The 18508-nt window shown below is 40.8% G+C and overlaps 1 protein-coding gene across 2 annotated transcripts in view; it reads right to left on the minus strand.

Annotated features, from left to right (window-relative positions):
- The window catches only part of LOC126262376 (vacuolar protein sorting-associated protein 52 homolog), a 109255-nt gene extending 90984 nt beyond the window's left edge, over positions 1-18271 (minus strand). Inside the window, exons 1-2 of one of the 2 annotated variants that reach the window (XM_049958972.1) lie at positions 18034-18271; positions 2392-2640 (exon numbers count right to left, since the gene is read on the minus strand). In XM_049958972.1, the coding sequence (XP_049814929.1) occupies positions 2392-2628 (237 nt within the window). In that variant the 5' untranslated portion in view covers positions 2629-2640; positions 18034-18271. The remainder of the gene's footprint in view (positions 1-2391; positions 2641-18033) is intronic. The other variant, XM_049958973.1, reaches the window with a different exon arrangement.
- Positions 18272-18508: the final 237 nt, after the last annotated feature.

The following is an 18508-nucleotide window of genomic DNA, read 5'->3' on the forward strand; positions in this document are numbered from 1 at the left end:
CTGGGATATCTCTGGCAACATATTTCTGCACTTTCAATCTTTTCCATTGAGTTGTTAATATGTTTTATTACTTTATCTATCTTGTCCTTTCACTCATTTCTACTGAGTTGTTAATACACTCCTGGAAATGGAAAAAAGAACACATTGACACCGGTGTGTCAGACCCACCATACTTGCTCCGGACACTGCGAGAGGGCTGTACAAGCAATGATCACACGCACGGCACAGCGGACACACCAGGAACCGCGGTGTTGGCCGTCGAATGGCGCTAGCTGCGCAGCATTTGTGCACCGCCGCCGTCAGTGTCAGCCAGTTTGCCGTGGCATACGGAGCTCCATCGCAGTCTTTAACACTGGTAGCATGCCGCGACAGCGTGGATGTGAACCGTATGTGCAGTTGACGGACTTTGAGCAAGGGCGTATAGTGGGCATGCGGGAGGCCGGGTGGACGTACCGCCGAATTGCTCAACACGTGGGGCGTGAGGTCTCCACAGTACATCGATGTTGTCGCCAGTGGTCGGCAGAAGGTGCACGTGCCCGTCGACCTGGGACCGGACCGCAGCGACGCACGGATGCACGCCGAGACCATAGGATCCTACGCGGTGCCGTAGGGGACCGCACCGCCACTTCCCAGCAAATTAGGGACACTGTTGCTCCTGGGGTATCGGCGAGGACCATTCGCAACTGTCTCCATGAAGCTGGGCTACGGTCCCGCACACCGTTAGGCCGTCTTCCGCTCACGCCCCAACATCGTGCAGCCCGCCTCCAGTGGTGTCGCGACAGGCGTGGATGGAGGGACGAATGGAGACGTGTCGTCTTCAGCGATGAGAGTCGCTTCTGCCTTGGTGCCAATGATGGTCGTATGCGTGTTTGGCACCATGCAGGTGAGCGCCACAATCAGGACTGCATACGACTGAGGCACACAGGGCCAACACCCGGCATCATGGTGTGGGGAGCGATCTCCTACACTGGCCGTACACCACTGGTGATCGTCGAGGGGACACTAAATAGTGCACGGTACATCCAAACCGTCATCGAACCCATCGTTCTACCATTCCTAGACCGGCAAGGGAACTTGCTGTTACAACAGGACAATGCACGTCCGCATGTATCCCGTGCCACCCAACGTGCTCTAGAAGGTGTAAGTCAACTACCCTGGCCAGCAAGATCTCCGGATCTGTCCCCCATTGAGCATGTTTGGGACTGGATGAAGCGTCGTCTCACGCGGTCTGCACGTCCGGCACGAACGCTGGTCCAACTGAGGCGCCAGGTGGAAATGGCATGGCAAGCCGTTCCACAGGACTACATCCAGCATCTCTACGATCGTCTCCATGGGAGAATAGCAGCCTGCATTGCTGCGAAAGGTGGATATACACTGTACTAGTGCCGACATTGTGCATGCTCTGTTGCCTGTGTCTATGTGCCTGTGGTTCTGTCAGTGTGATCATGTGATGTATCTGACCCCAGGAATGTGTCAATAAAGTTTCCCCTTCCTGGGACAATGAATTCACGGTGTTCTTATTTCAATTTCCAGGAGTGTATGTTATATTACTTTATCTATCACATTGTTAAGGTTTGCAGAGCAATGTATTAACTCATGATATACTCAAACGAATTAAAGTCTATGAATCCTGTAGGTCAAAACATTAAGAGTTTTCAAATTTATAACAAATTTTCAAGAGGAGTACCAAAAACTAACTGAGGCAATATGTGCCACGATTTTCATACTAGGTGAGCATTTTGAGCTTTTTTCATGGGATAAATGTTTGAATAGAAACACTTTCTACAAAATTATCTTCCCAACCCAGTCTTTCTGTCAGTTATTGCAAGCACTGAGTCATAATGCCCATTCTATGTAACAGTGAACAACTTTATTTTATAGACAACCTCGCACTACTCCAATTGTTACTTATTATCTGCAAACATTTTAAATAAATATGTCATGTGGGTTTCTCTATAATTTGCGCAGTTTGAAATTCATTGTAACAACATAGATATTCCACTATATTATGTTGCCTCAGGTTTCTTAACATTATAGTTTGGCCGTGACTGCCCCATACAAACATGACTGGGTCAAGAGGAATATTTGATACGCGTCATCAACATTGTTAATGGCTGTTGTGCCGTCAAATGGTTGACTGGTCTGTAGCTTAGACCACTTGGGAGGGGGGGGAATAAAAATAAAAAATCACCACAGATATCATGTTACAGTTGCCATGCTGTTTATGGCATTTGTCACGTTTCCTGTGTCACTGGTCAAAGCCGACAAACAACTCATACTGAATATTCCTTTTTATCCATATGACTAAACGTAACCTAACTCTTGTCAGCATGTCACAACATTCATGTATTTTTGTAGTATTAGTTGCAGGATACAGCAAAGTGGACTTACCTCTAATATATTATCACATGCTGATATTTGATTATGAAGACTAGCAATGTTCTGACTCTCTTTTATATAATCCTGAATTGATTTGTTTTCAGCGTCTTTCAACTTCCTTTCAATCTGTTTTGAATACTGCCGGAGGTCAGTTCCAGTTTTGAGCACTTCTTGAACAACATCTGCCTGGAGATTTTGTTCAAGATGGTCATCCAAATTATCTTCAAACATCAGTCCAGCTTCAACCATCTTGATCAAACTCTAAAAACAAAATTTAAACCTATTAACTAATTATGAAATCATCAGCCCTTCTCTTAGTTCAGATGACTACAGTAAAATCCAACAACATATAACCAAAAAAGAAAGGTATAAATCACATAGACTAGATGAATGTCCAATGACATTTTCAGTGTGGTGTTTGTCTGTGAGCAGTACCGATACCCAAAAATGACAAAAGCCTCAAGCTCTCAATATAATATATAATCAACATGCTGGGAGGAAAGGAGTGCAAATTATCAATGCAACTATAGAATTAACTAATGAGATTTTGTATTTTAGAAAAGTTGAAGACAATTACTGGATGGACAAAAACCAAATAAACTGAAGTGTAAATACGAGAGAAGGAAAGTTGCTACTCACCATATAGCGAAGATGCTAAGTCGTGAGAGACACAATACACACACACACACATATATATATATATATATATATATATATATATATATATATATATATATATATATATATATATAAACGCAACTTGCACACACGTCTGCAGTCTCAGAGAGTTGAGACCACACTGTGAACAGCAGCACCAGTGCATGATGGGAGTGGCGAGTGGGTGGGGGTAAGGAGGAGGCTGGGGTGGGAAGGGGGAGGGATAGTATGGTGGGAGTGGCGGACTGTCAAGTATTGCAGTTTAGACAGAGGGCAGGAGAGAAGGTGTGGAGGGGGGAGGGGGTAAGTAGCGGAAAGGAGAGAAATAAAAGAAATTAAAAGACTGGGTGTGGCGGTGAAATGATGGCTGTGTAGTGCTGGAATGGGAACAGGGAGGGGGCTGCATGGGTGAGGACAGTGACTAACGAAGGTTGAGGCCAGGAGGGTTACAGGAACGTAGGATGTATTGCAGGGAAAGTTCCCACCTGCGCACTTCAGAAAAGCTGGTGTTGGTGGGAAGGATCCATATGGCACCGACTGTGAAGCAGTCATTAAGATGAGGGATATCATGTTTGGTAGCGTGTTCAGCAACAGGGTGGTCCACTTGTTTCTTGGCCACAGTTTGTCGGTGGCCGTTCATGTGGACAGACAGCTTGTTGGTTTTCATGCCTACATAGAATGCAGCACAGAGGTTGCAGCTTAGCTTGTAAATCACATGACTGGTTTCAATGTGAAAGGAAAGTTGCTAAATACCCTATAGCAGAGATGCTAAGTCGCAGATAGGCACAATAAAAAGACTGTCACAATATTAGCATTCGACCAACAAGGCCTTTGTCGAAAATAGACGACACACACACACACACACACACACACACACACACACACACACACACACACACACACACACACAAAAGGCTGCAAGCCTCCAGCAGCTGAAGCCACACTGTGAGCAACAGAGAGTGGCAATAGAGTGGGGGGCAATGGGGAGGCAGAGGCAGGGAAGTGGAGGGATAGAAGAGTAGGAGTGGGGGACAGTGAAGTACTGGTGAGGAGCGTGCAAGGACGAGGTGGAGAGAGGGTAGGGCAGCTGGGTGCAGCCGGGAGGTTAGATGGAGGGCAGGGGAGAGTTGGGGGGGGGGGGGGTTAGAAAAGGAGAGAAGTAAAAAGACTGAGTGTGTTGGTGGAATGAGGGCTGTGTAGTGCTGGCATGGGAACAGGAAAGGGGCTGGATGGTTGAGAAAAATGACTAACGGATATTGAGGCCAGGAGGGTTACAGGAACTTAGGATATACTGCAGGGAGAGTTCCCACCTGCAGAATTCAGAAAAGCTGGTGTTGGTGGGAAGGATCCGCATGGCACAGGCTGTGAAGCAGTCACTGAAATGAAGGATGTCGTTTTGGGCAGCATGCTCAGCAACAGTTTGTCGGTGGCCATTCATGCAGACAGACATCTTGTTGGTTGTCATGCCCACATACAAAGCAGCACAGTGGTTGCAGCTTAGCTTATAGATTACATGACTGGTTTCACAGGTAGCCCTGCCTTTGATGGGATAGGTGATGTTTTGTGACCGGACTGGGATAGGTGGTGGTGGTGGTGGTGGGAGGATATGTGGGACAGGTCTTGCATCTAGGTCTGCTATATGAGACATGAGGTAAGGGATTGGGAGCAGGGGTTGTGTAGGAGTGGACGAATATATTGTGTAGGTTTGGTGGACAGTGGAATACCACTGTGGGAGGGGTGGGAAGGATAGTGAGCAGGACATTTCTCATTTCAGGGCATGACGAGAAGTAGTTGAAACCCTAGTGGAGAATGTAATTCAGTTGCTCCAGTCCTAGCTGGTACTGAGTTATGAGGGGAATGCTCCTCTGTGGCCGCACGGTGAGACTTTGGGAGGTGGTGGGAGACTGGAAAGATAAGGCATGGGAGATTTGCTTTTGCACAAGGTCGGGAGGATAATTACACTCTATGAAGGCCTCCCTGAGACCCTTGGTATATTTCGAGAGGGACCCCTTGTCACTGCAGATGCAACGAAAACGGGTGGCTAGACTGTACGGAAGGGACTTCTCGGTATGGAACGTGTGGCAGCTGTTGAAGCCACAGCTCCTTAAGCATCTGACTGCAAATAATGTACTATCCAAGTCAGAGTTTGGGTTTGTTAAGGGTTCCAATATAGAGAAGGCTATTTACATGTACAGCGAGAAAGTACTTAATTCATTAGATAACAAATTAGATGCTACTGGCATTTTCTGTGACCCACCAAAAACCTTTGACTGTGTGAATCACAGCGTTCTCTTAAATAAATTAGAATATTATGATGTCACCAGAAGTGCTGCAAAATGGTTTGAGTCTTACCTATCTTACCTGTAAGAGATTTTGTTCCAGCATGCGTATAATGTACAAAGACATGCAGATAATAAATTCAGTTGGGAAGGGTATACCACAGAAATGCTGAAGCGCCTAAAAAATGTCCATATTTGCAGTGAGGATTATGTCAGATGTAGGAAATATAAATATAAAAAACTTGCATACTTAGCTTATTTTCATTCTATTGTGTCACTTGGGATCATATTCTGGGGTAACTCGTCAAACCGAGCAAAAGTTTTTAGCTTGTAAAAGCATGTAATAAGACCCATTTGTGGTGTAAATTCAAGATCATCATGTAGAAATCTGTTCCAGGAACTTGGTATTCTAACCACAGGTTCTCAGTATATCTATTCCTTAATGAAATTTGTTGCAAGTAATATGTCTCTATTTCCAGCCAATAGCTCAATATGTAATATCAATACTAGGAATAAAAACAATCTACATAAAGCCCGGAAATCACTTACCTTGGTCCAAAAAGGGGTCCAACATTCACGAACACACATTTTCAATAAATTGCTAGCAGCCATTAAAAAAATGGTTTCAGATAAAGCATATTTTAAACAGAGTTTGAAAGACTTTTTCATATGCAAGTCTTTCTACCCTGTAGATGAATATCTTAACAGGGACTGTTAGACCAGCTTAAGTAAAAATATCTATTAGATTTCAGTTTTGACAGCATTTGATCACAAAAGTCAAGATTACATGTCTGGATATGATAAATTTATTACAAGTGCGTAACTATGTTTCATTCTGACAGTGTTTTAATTCTGTACATATTAGCAATTCCAGTTTACTGTATTGTATTCCCCTATTTTTACAATCTGAAAAATGATCAGATCAGTGAGTATTATATCCAAATGTTTCATGTTATTATACTTTCTGACTTGATCTACACCCACAAGAATCATCTCATTTTTGGATCTATTGAATAGAAACTGAATCTAATATAATCTTGTAGTCAATTTTATAACTCTTGTCCACTGACACGTACACCAGTCCCAAAAAATGACTGTATGTAGGGGCATACAGACTGGTAATCACCAGATGCATACCTACTACATTAGACATTGCATACAAAGGAGAATGCCCTGGACAATTTTCTCTTCTTGATACATACACATGACAGTTTGTAAGACAGTCAGCGAATCACAGACATTTCTGTATCAAAACCAGTAAACTGGGCTCGAAGTAACAGGTGCTTTGAGCAGATATTTAGAGAACCAACTCACGAAGATAACGTCTTAGAAACCCCCCCCCCCCCCCCCCCAACAGACAGACCTGGACTTATCAAAGCAGCTAGCACAGATGAAGGTATTATGATAGTAACTATGATTAAGGGTTTTACACGGAATGTTAAGACATGTAGGAGGATATTTTTAATTAATAAAGAGTGATAGGATACAATTTTCAGAATATCTGAGTAGTCAGCACCAAACATTCAGTGATCCATGACAAAGATGAGGAGCACAAATGGAAAAAAAAATTCAAAAGCATTGATCAATATGCCTTAGATAAGTATGTTCTGAGCAAAGTCCTAAGGGACAGGAAAGACCCACTGTGGTTTAACAGCTGCATTAGAAAATTGCTCCATAAACAAAAAGAGCTTCACCTCAGATTCGAGAGAAGTCCAAACTCAGCTGATAAACAAAAGCTGAACAAAGTGAACATGAGCATAAAGAGAAGTGTTCAGTGGCCTCAAAAGTATAATTTTGTCAACCGATCTGAGTAAAAATGCTAAGAGGGTTGGGTTGGGTTTTTGGGAGAGGAGACCAGACAGTGAGGTCATCGGTCTCATCGGATGGTTCAAAGGAACCATCCTGGCATTTGCCTGGAGCGATTTAGGGAAATCACAGAAAACCTAAATCAGGATGGCCACATGCGGGATTGAACCATCATCCTCCCGAATGCGAGTCCAGTGTGCTAGCCACTGCGCCACCTCGCTCGGTAAAAATGCTAAGAGGTTTTGGCCTCAAGTACAATCAGTAACTGGTTTGAAATCATCTATTCATTAACTCACAACAATACGGGCACTGAAACAGAAGATCACACATAGAAGGGCAAAATACTGAATCCAGTCTTCCGCCTTTCAATCATCCTACTAATGTGAAAATGGCAGATATTGAGATAAACAATCGTGGAATACAATAGCATGTACAAATTTTTAGTAGTGGAAAGGCATAAAGGCCAGATGAGATACTCATAAGAGTATAAAAAGATTATGCTAAAGAAATTGCTCCTCTTCTAGCAGCAGTTTATCGTAGACAGCTCGAGCAGTGAGGGGCACCTTGTGACTGGAAAGAAATGCAGGTCATTCTCGTTTTCAAGAATGGCTGCAGGATAGATGCTCACAAATATTGACCTATATTGTTGCTGTCAATCTGTTGTACAATTATGGAACGCTCAAGAATTATGACAGAGATCTTGCGAAACTCAGCCTCCTCTGTTCCTTTATGAAAACCACAGTGCTGTAGGCAATGGCACTCAGGTTGATGCCATGTTCCTCGACTTCAGGAGGCATCTGACACTGTCCCACACTGTCGTTTAGTGGGGAAAAGAAAGCTCATTGAGTATCGGATCAAATTTGGACTGGATTCAAGACTTCCCTGCCGGCAGAACACAACATGGAATGAAATTAGAGATGCAAAGGTAATTTCTAGGGTACCACAAGGAAGTGTGATAGGACCATTACTATTTACTTTCTAGAAGAAAGTGTTGGATGCTCTTTAAGACTGTTCAATGAAGATGCAGTTTTCTATAATAAAGTAGCTATGTCAGAAGACAGTATTGATTTTCAGGCTGACCTGCAGAGGATTGATGACCCTGAACATAAGTAAATGTAACATATTGTGCATACATGGGAAAAAAAAGTTACTGCTGTAGAACTAAATCATTAGTGGGAAACTGGAGGAAACAGTACCTACCATAAAATATCCAGGAGTAACTATCCAGAGCAATATTAAGTGGAAGGACTACATAAAAATACAGTAGGAAAAACAGTCACCAGATTGAGATTCGCAGGAAGAATCTTACGGAAATGTAACTCATCCATGAAGGAAGTGGCTTATAAGGTGCTTGTTTGGCCAATTCTTGAGTACTGTTCATCTGTGTGGGGTCCTTACAAGATAGTACTAATGTGTGTGTGTGTGTGTGTGTGTGTGTGTGTGTGTGTGTGTGTGTGTGAGAGAGAGAGAGAGAGAGAGAGAGAGAGAGAGAGATCCAGTACATTTCATCATGTGATAGTTTAGTTGGTGCAAGAGCAGTACTGAGATGCCCAACAAACTCCACTGGTAGATGTTGCAGCAGAGGCGTTGCACATCACAGAGTGATTTTCTACTGGAATGTTGAGAGAGCACTTTCCAGGAAGAGTCAGACAACGTATTACTTAGTCTCACAGGCCATTATGTGGCTTGGGGAGTCTGATGTAGAAGTAAATTTAGCTTAAAGACATGATCAGGAAAAAAAATGACCAAATCACAATATCCTTCAGGCCTTGTTTAAATGCACCGTTACGTCAAAATGCTCTTCTGAATTAGAAACAAACATCTATTTGAAAGATATAAAAAGCAGAAAAAGGCTTCTAAGATTACAATTCATCAATTAAAAAATTTCCTAATTCTTGTTAAGAACCAGATTTTAAAACATTTAAATTTCCAATGCACTGTCAGGACGTTCCTTTGTCCAGATCAGAAACAATCATGTGGTTGTTCTCTAAGCAATGAACATTTGTTCAACTTGATGAACAGTGATGACTGGTGTTGATTGCACTTTGCAAAGTATCGAACCACAAAAAAGAAAAGTTTCTGGCAGAAAGCCTCTGCACAAAAGCTGGGAATGGTGCTTGCCCTGTAAGCTGCATGTTCCAATCTTTGCTCTCACGGTGGCAGTGTCCAGCATCTCCATGCAGCTCTGTCAAACAGACCTGCAAATCACTCAGCCATACCCTAAGTGGGACTAAACAAATGTTTTATTAAAAAAAAATGCAACTCGTAGAAGCTATCTGCACCCAATGTTTCACCACTGAGGCACTTACGGATTTTTAAGGTTCTTAGTGCTCCTCCCTCAGATCTTTGAAACACGTGTTTCTCATGCAAAATGAGTCCTCAGAACCTTATCAAATTTTAAAATCTAGAGCAGAAAATCCTATAAACAACTCTGGGGAAAAAACTAAATAACTTAGCAATCAGGTCTTGATGACCATGCACCGTCAATTGACCTCTACACAGAAGTAGACATAACTGGGTATTGCTATGAACGGGATTGTGGTAAACACATTGCCCTTATAGTCATTAATGTCAGCTTTCCCCAAACTGGAGCTGCCGTTTATCTTCCAAGCATCTCCTCAACAAACCTCATAAGGTTGAGTGAGTATACACCATTCCAACCTTCCCCCAATTTGTGTCAGTATTGGTAATCAAATTTGCTTCCTCTTCACAGCTTTCAGGCATGCAGACCATTCAGCGGGATTACATAAGCGCCCGATTCCACCCATTTGCTTTGACCCATGACATCATGAATATGGTGGAAATGGCCATTCTCAGCATCTCCAATATGGTGCCTATGACGTCACTACATACATATGGCAACAAACACGAATATACATAGAAAATAAGACAAAAATGTCTCCCTCCAAAAATACAATCAAACTAATGTGACAACCATGGGAAATTTAGGGTTTTAGGGTGGGGACAAGCTAAATATAACAGTAAAAAAAACACACTACAATCCCAAAATACACCAAATGATAAAAAATACAACATTCTACTTTAAAAAAAAATAATAATTAATCCACAGGAATCAGACACTTCCCTTGACCTATACAGCTCAATTACAACTGTCGATATCACAAAAACAACACCTACAACTATGATAATTGGACACTTAAATGGAAGCATCCGATTCCACCAGTGACATAAATGTAATGTGTTGTATTCCGTTCATTTGAGCTTTGGTATTGGATGTGTGAAATCTTTGGCAGTGTTTGTAGTTCGGGACATAAGAATTGTAAGTTTTTTCAGCGAGCTTTGCTGTTTGTGGTATGGTAACACATTTGATTTATTGTGTGGCTTCTGCTGTTCAGTATGAATATGGCAATGAAATATAACACTGCTATGTTTTTTATTTTTGTAGTGGGTGGTTTGGGAGTTTGTGGTTTTCTTGGTTTTGTGTGTGTGTGTGTGTGTGTGTGTGTGTGTGTGTGTGTGTGTGTGTGTGTGTGTGTGTTTTTGGGGTGGCCGACCTAGTTTGCAGCACCAGAATTCACTGGTGGTAAATAATTGTTTTTGAGGTGGTGTGGTTTTGATTTTATTTTTCGTAGTTGTAGGTGTTGGTGTCGTCAGCTGTGGTTGACCTATATAGATGAAAGGAAATGTCTGATTCAGCTAAGAAGGCAGGGGCAGGCTGTGATAAGTTGCAAAGCTGACAATAATGATTAATACTTATGTATATTTCCTTTATGAAGAAAAACTAAAACTTGTATTTTTTACCCACTTCTCCTATCTCTAAAATGGCAGCTACTGCTGTTGATCAGTACAGGTCAAACTCGAGTACACTTAAAATGTAGAAAAATTATTTACAAATAGTGATTTATGGGATCTTCATTGTAGGAATCACAGTCTTTTTTAAAATAAGAGTTACACTTACAATATTTCCCTGAGGAACACCATTCTCTTCAATATATTTATCTGAAAGAAAATTCCTTATCTGCAACAGAAGAATCACTTAGAACGGAAATATTTTTAAAATGCTAGTTCAGTTTTACACATACAACTTACATGTAAAGCTGACTCAGGGCGTTTTCTCTCCAAGCTATATAATAAGCTTTTTCAATTGAAGAAAACATCTGGGTCATCCCATGTCAGTTCAACCGGGGCTCCAGCTCATAGTCTCAGATTTGACTGAAATTCAGTACACTAATTCTACCATGTGTGGAACACTCATGTACAAAGTATTAGTTTCCCCTGCCAATTAGTTCCAGAATTATGACTTGTGAAAGAAGGTGGCATGACCCAGAAATTGCAACCCACATCTGGCAATCTATCTTCAGACCCAACTTCAGGTCTTATAACTTCGGAACTATTCCACACAGTCCAGTGAAATTTTTACAACCCAGTAACATCCACTTAGAGAACACACTCCATGAATCAAAACACCAACAACGTATTTCTGAGGCAAAAAAAAAATTCCAAAATGTGATTAAAAAAATGTAATACGTTAAAAGGTACATATTGTAGGTGCCCTCTATGCCAAATATAATTCACTCAAAAAGGGTATAAATTTTTTGTGGTAAGCTTAATGTGGCCTAAATACACACAGAACTCATCATGCCCATATCAGTCGCAAAAACTGAGTTACATGCAGACGAAAATACAAAAATTTGAAAAATTACCTGACAAACATGGATTTTCGAAGTGTGGCAGCACAAAAGGGACAAGTGGTATCCAAGCCAAATTCACACACTGCATAAGTAGACCATACTTACATATCTCAAAATTTCAGCATGTTATTGCAAAACATTTGTGTACAATGGAAGTTGACAGATGTATTTGGTGGTGTGGCCATTGTTCCACAACACAATTTTGTAAAAACATATCGTAAACTGTTCTGCCTCTTCTTACCCTCTCTGACAGCTGTTTAATCACTAAGCAAAAAGACAGATTAACACAACCTATCATTAATGTTTACTGCACCTTAACTGCTAAAAACCAGTCGATTGTGCTTCGAACAGAAGTTCTCCCACACTTTAGCTTCTGTACTCTGTACAATGAGTGGCAAATTGTACTGTCTTCCTGACACTGTGGTAGGAACTGGAACTGTCATAAGAATATGTTCAAAAGGAATCCAACACCTGTCTGTCAAACGTGGCCAATGAAATGATCTTGCTGGTCCTGCAGGTGCCATGAAGTTCACAAATACATCACCTTCTGCTTCACAGCACTCTGCAACACATCCTAACAGCAATAACATAGCAACCTGGTTGTATGTTGCTGCTTCTGAATCCCGAGTCAGACACACTGTGGAGACACATGTTGCGCATGAACCTATAGTTATAACCGGACAGTCTGCTCAACTGCACATTGTCTGAGTCCACTGGAGAGAAGTGATGATGGCTCCTTGTGCCTGCAACAGTTTTAACGTGTTCTAGTCTGCTTTTTAGCAACTCTTCGACTGATTTCACCTCATCTTTTGGAACATAGAATGATTGCATGCCAGAGATATTTTTCTGTACCCAGGTAAATAATCGAAGAGGTGTTAGAATGTGACCTTCTGTAGGGTGCTGCAGACTAGCTCGTGATGCCATGTGCTTAATGGTAGCACCAATACCATCATATATATTTTTACCATGACTTGTTGCAAAAAAATTAAAATCTGCGTGAATCTGAAAATCATAGTAATGCATGCATAACGTTTTGAGATTTTTACAGTTTTTGTACTGACTAGCTGCCCCATCACCGAAGTATTCAGCAACATGTATGTGAGGCAGCTTGTTTTTCACATATGCCATGACAGTACGAATGTGGGCATGAACTGCAATGGCATCATGAATTAAACAGTCACTAAAAATGCACAGGTTCATGACAGACACATCACCTGATTCACCTCTAGAACTATAAATGCATAATTTTCATAAAAGTGTAGTATTACTATAATTTCATCTTGTTTCAAATTACCCTTACAAAACTGGAGATCAGCCAATTGTGCTGTTGCTGTGAAGCTGTGTGTGGTCAGTTTGTCCCTTTTTTGACAACACATTTCAACAAAATCTTTCGCTGTACTTTGCTTTGTTTCAAGACTTGTGCAATCCATGTGTGTCCATTGTTTATAAGAAACAAGTTCATCGTCATCCATAAGGAGTTCACAATACAGGTTGTTATTCATGTGTTCTGCAAGATTTGCCTTACCAGGGCACTTTTCACACCTGTGTATCATGCACTGGTAGGAACTGATGTCACACACTAGCAGCCTTTGTAATCCAGACTAGAATCCTTTATAGCAGCAAACATCAGCTTAGCATTTTGATGGGTCTCACCTACACAAAGATTGTGTGTGCCCCTTGCACTTACAGGCACAACCCATTTTCGCCGAAGATTGAAAAAAGATGATAAACCTACTTTGGTATTGGGATACTTTCCTTGAATTATACATGTAGTTCTGATATGTTGCATAGCAACAGTCTTTTTTGCATCTGTACCCGTACATTTCCCATTTTCACTGTTACATAGTCTTTTTTTCCAGGCATTATTCGGCTGTAGTCTTTACTTTCATAAAACTCCGACACTAGCACCTTTATCTCTGAACTCAATTGCTTACCCTGAGCCTGCTGAAGCTGTGGAAGCATTCCTTGGGTGCTTTTATTTTCCTAACTTGCTTTACCATATATGTGGAAACATTGAATTCCTCTGCAGTGCAGTCAATAGACCAGCTGGAAGGTGCAAGGGTAAGGATAGCTACTTTTTTCTGGCGTGTGGATATGGCACATTTTTCTTCCAAATCATGCACAATTTTGTCCAAATCAGAGCATTTCTGGCATTATTTCTGTTCCTTTGGAGCAGATAGTTCTTCCTCTTCCACCATTAGTGTGTCAGCTATTTTGTGTTTTAATTCCATTAGAGCTTCTTGTAGTTTTCTTCTACCATAGTTGGGCCTGTCTCTTTTTCCCATCTTTGTGTGTCTTCATGGGAGACAAACCAAGAGCAGTGTATTTAATTGCTCATCCGCTGTGGTTGAAGCTGGCTGATACTCTTCATCACTGTCATATAAATTATCAGAATATTCTTCATTTTTTAGCAGTGTAACACACCTGGAACATAACTTTTGTCCTGGTTTCATGCTAAGTCCCATGCACCAATTCACTTTCAATACTGATTTTATATCAATTTCTCTGAGGCTACACTTCACTGTCTTCTTATGAATCCGAAATGGATCAAAACAACTTCTTTGTAGGAAAGAATACTTATCCAGAAACACTTTCATATGATAAAACAAATGCTAAAGTTTCCTGGAACTGTGCTTCTTGTGCCCACAGGGTGTATCCCGGATCTCCATAGCAACAAATCTTGGTCTGATTCATCCAGATCATACAGTACAAAGCGAATGCCACATTTTGTTCCATATGTTGTTTTATGACATTCAGATGCTTGTGCTCTACCAATACTGCAACTTGTTTGCACAAAAGCACCACTAGTACACTCTTCTGGCTCCAAACTGACTTTCCATGACAGTACTGACCAGTCTGAACTAGAATCTTAAAAACATGAGTAACCTGTAATTGTTGCTTGTTTCCTTTGTTGTTCCTGCCCAACAATGACTCATTCTGACCCTGAAAACTACCATTGTTTAACTTTCTGTTGCCTAATGGTTCCCAACAATTGCTGCAGCTTTATCTGAAACAAGCTGTCTGCATCATCACTATTGCTTGCTAAATCGTGTTAAAAGAAACATAACCAAATACATCTCTGTCAACTTTTATTGTACACAAATGCCTTGCAATAACAAGTTGAAATTTTGCCACATAATATATTATGGTCTACTTATGCAGTGTGTGAATTTGGCTTGGATACCACTTGTCCCTTTTGTGCTGACACACTTCGAAAATCCATGTTTTTCAGGTACTTTTTCAAATTTTTGTAGTTTTGTGTGCATGTAACTCTGTTTGTGTGACTGATATGGGCATGGTGAGTTCTGTGTGCGTTTAGGCCACATTAAGCTTACCACAAAAAAATTTGTACCCTTTTTGAGTGAATTATATTTGGTCCAGAGGGCACCTACAATATGTACCTTTTAACGTAGTACATTTTTTTAATCACATTCTGAAATTTTTATTTTGCCTCAGAAATACGTTGTTGGTGTTTTGATTCATGGAGTGTGTTCTCTAAGTGGATGTTACTGGGTTGTAAAAATTTCACTGGACTTTGCAGAATAGTTCCAAAGTTATTAAGACCTTAAGTTGGGTCTGAAGATAGATTGCCAGATGTGGGTTGCAATTTCACAAGCCATAATTCTGGAACTAATTGGTAGGGGAACTCAAAATTTTGTACATGAGTGTTCCACACTTGGTAGCATTGGTGTGCTAAATTTCAGCCAAATCGGAGACTATCGGTGCGAACATTTTCTCAAATTGGTTGAATTGATATATTTAGATTAAAGTTCAGTCTTGATCAAGACTGAACTTTAATCTAAATATAACAATTAATTGATCACTGTATTCCAGAAATGTTTACCAAAATTGTGGTTGAATTGACATGGAATGACCCATCTGTGATATTTACAGCCTCTGAAATTATACACACAATTCACCATTTCATTTCAGAAATGAAGGAATCTTCCATATACCTAGAAAATGTTTATAATAGCCTCTCATGAAGGATCAGGACAATTCCCCTAACGTCATTTTTTTTTTTTTTATAATCAGTAAGAATCTGCGTGGATTTTATTTGTAGATAATTGCAACATACTATACCGAGCAATGTCCAGCCTGGAATTGTTTAATTAGGCTCTAGTACAAAGTTCTAATCCTCTCTTAGAAAATGGACAGTTGTACAATTCTGGACCGATGGAGCTGCATTCCAATCATTCATCCCCAATGTTGCGTTTATGACACCATAAAATGGGATCTTGTGCACTGTCAGAGGCTGCATGACAAAAAATTATCTGGTATTTGCAATGCTGCTTCACCAAGAAAGGTTAAAATTAGTCCTCCTTTGAGTACAACAGTAATCTGCATTGATATGCTGCTGCTATAGACTCTTCTGAACCACTACTCCCAAATGATGTTTTGAGGGAGAGTCGTCGTGGTGGTGGTGGTGGGTGAGGTGGGACCTGACTTAATTCATGAACCGCTGCCATTATCTTCCCTTCATTTTGCTGTAGCTTCATGAAAGGTTGATAGGTTTTCTGCTGATATTCTACATCTCAACATACAAAAGCCTCTCACAGGCAATGCAACATTCCTTGATACACAAACGGACAATTTCTCTTCTAAGCTGACAACGGTTTTGGAAATGTTAATTTAATGATTTGGTAAAGCATATCAGTAATGCACTTGGGTGGGTCACTATCCAAGTCTGCTGAATGCAGTTAGCTAGTGGGGTGCACTCAGCCCTTGTGAGGCCAATAGAGAGGCTACTTGATAGAGAAGTGGTGGCAATGGTTACAAAAACTGACTACGGCGGAGAGAGCGGTGTGCTGACCATGTACCATGCCCCCTGTATCCACATTCAGTGACACATAAGGGCTGAGGACAACACAGCAGGCAGTCGGTACCATCGGGCCTTCACAGCCTGTTTGGATGGCATTAATTTCACGTCCGTATTAGGAAGCAATCAATGGATGCAAAACACTACCAAAGTCCCACTGAAATTGACGGCAACATAAGGGCAGAAGAGTAGGTCAAAGACAAAAGGGCCCCACTGGAGTACTGGAATGCATTGTTGGCCTACTATTTCAAGAGCTTTGTAATCTGACTTCAGGCACAAGCATTGGCACAGTACTCACGGCACTTTATATGTGCTTAATTCTCCCAGGAGGAATAAGAGATTCAGATTGAAAGTACTTTAGCACAACTGTGTCAGTATATTTAAATCACATCTCCTGGAAACACTAAAATAAGATTACAATCTGCGCATGAAGCTCCCACTCGTCTGCAGCATATTTTTTAGAATTATCTCATTAGTACAGGATTTTCTTTGGCTGTTTCTTTCTTGCACTGGAGAATGGCATGTTGCTTCTTATGGGGACATATAACTTCCATTCAATGGAAGCTTCTGGACAGCTGCTTGTTACTTGATATTCCTTTGGTGACAGAATCCAAAATGCACAGGCAGATGCACGTGATGTTTTTAAATGTATCACATGGAGCCTGTGTTACATTCTTAATCTTTGTGACAGTTTTATTCGGGACTGGAGCTAACAACGCAGCAGACAATGAGGGATGCAATACTACAGAAACCTTCAAAACTTCATAATATTTTTTCCTTCAGTAAAACAAAGCAAAATCTTCATTCCACACTATTGGCTGTCAGAGAAAAATATGGGGAGCTGGACTGAGCCTGACTTGTGTTCAGCTGGTCCACATTTTCCGATGGCTGCTGTTCCTCAATATGCAACCGCAATCTTTCACAACTTATAACAATTATTAGCGAATGTATGTGATTCACTGTGGTATCATACCTATTAGTAAATAATGCTGCATGAATAGATTCCGGGTAATTAGTGTGCCAAAGGTGAGGATGAAAACCGCGGTTTTCTTTCGCCAAGGCTTTATTTTCTTCCCCCTGATATTGTGGCACAAACATTTTAGTTCTGATAATGGACCTTTCCTGCTCACAACCATAAACTTTTATTTATCTGAAACTGGTGTTACAATCATGACATTCCGCAACTTCGAAGAGTGGTACACACGGGAGCAATACGATGCATGTAAATAACCAGTCGTCGGCATAGTATCAATACGCGGCGGGTTCAGTGATATTAAAAATGAGGAACGTCCGCAAACATTACAAATATTGCAATTTAATTTTTATAGACTTCAACAATTTATGTTCGCTAATAGTATTAATTTTGCAATGTAATTTTATATGCTTTAACAACCTATATTCTACAACAGAAAAAATTGTACAAAATTAATTCAGAACTCACATTGTCAATTAGGCCTATTTCTCAATATACTTCATTCATTTCAATTGACAGCTATCTACGTGGGCACACGGAACATAAAATAAAAACAGAAAAAATGTCCTTCATTGTTGAAAGATCTTATACTCCACTTCTCCGTAACCCAACAAGAACTGACAATAAATGTTGGACTCAACTTTTACACTGACCCTGCTAATGACATATTTTTGTTTACATTGCCTTTTTTCTCTCTCGACATCCGCCTACTACTGTCTTGCGTTGTAAATGTATATCGATAGGTAGAATTCAGGTCGATTCTTATATGATTCCACAGAACGAAACGTCAAAACATTCCCTAATAAATTCCAAATGGTAATATTCAAAGAGACCGTAAAGGGAAAAATGCAAGGATTCGCGGGAAAAAACGTTCGACGATTATGATTTGAACGCTAAATTCCTATTAGCACAGCATTATTTGACGATGACATCGCGTTCCTTT

The sequence above is a fragment of the Schistocerca nitens genome, chromosome 6, assembly GCF_023898315.1.
Source record: "Schistocerca nitens isolate TAMUIC-IGC-003100 chromosome 6, iqSchNite1.1, whole genome shotgun sequence".
Taxonomy (NCBI): Eukaryota; Metazoa; Arthropoda; class Insecta; order Orthoptera; family Acrididae; genus Schistocerca; species Schistocerca nitens.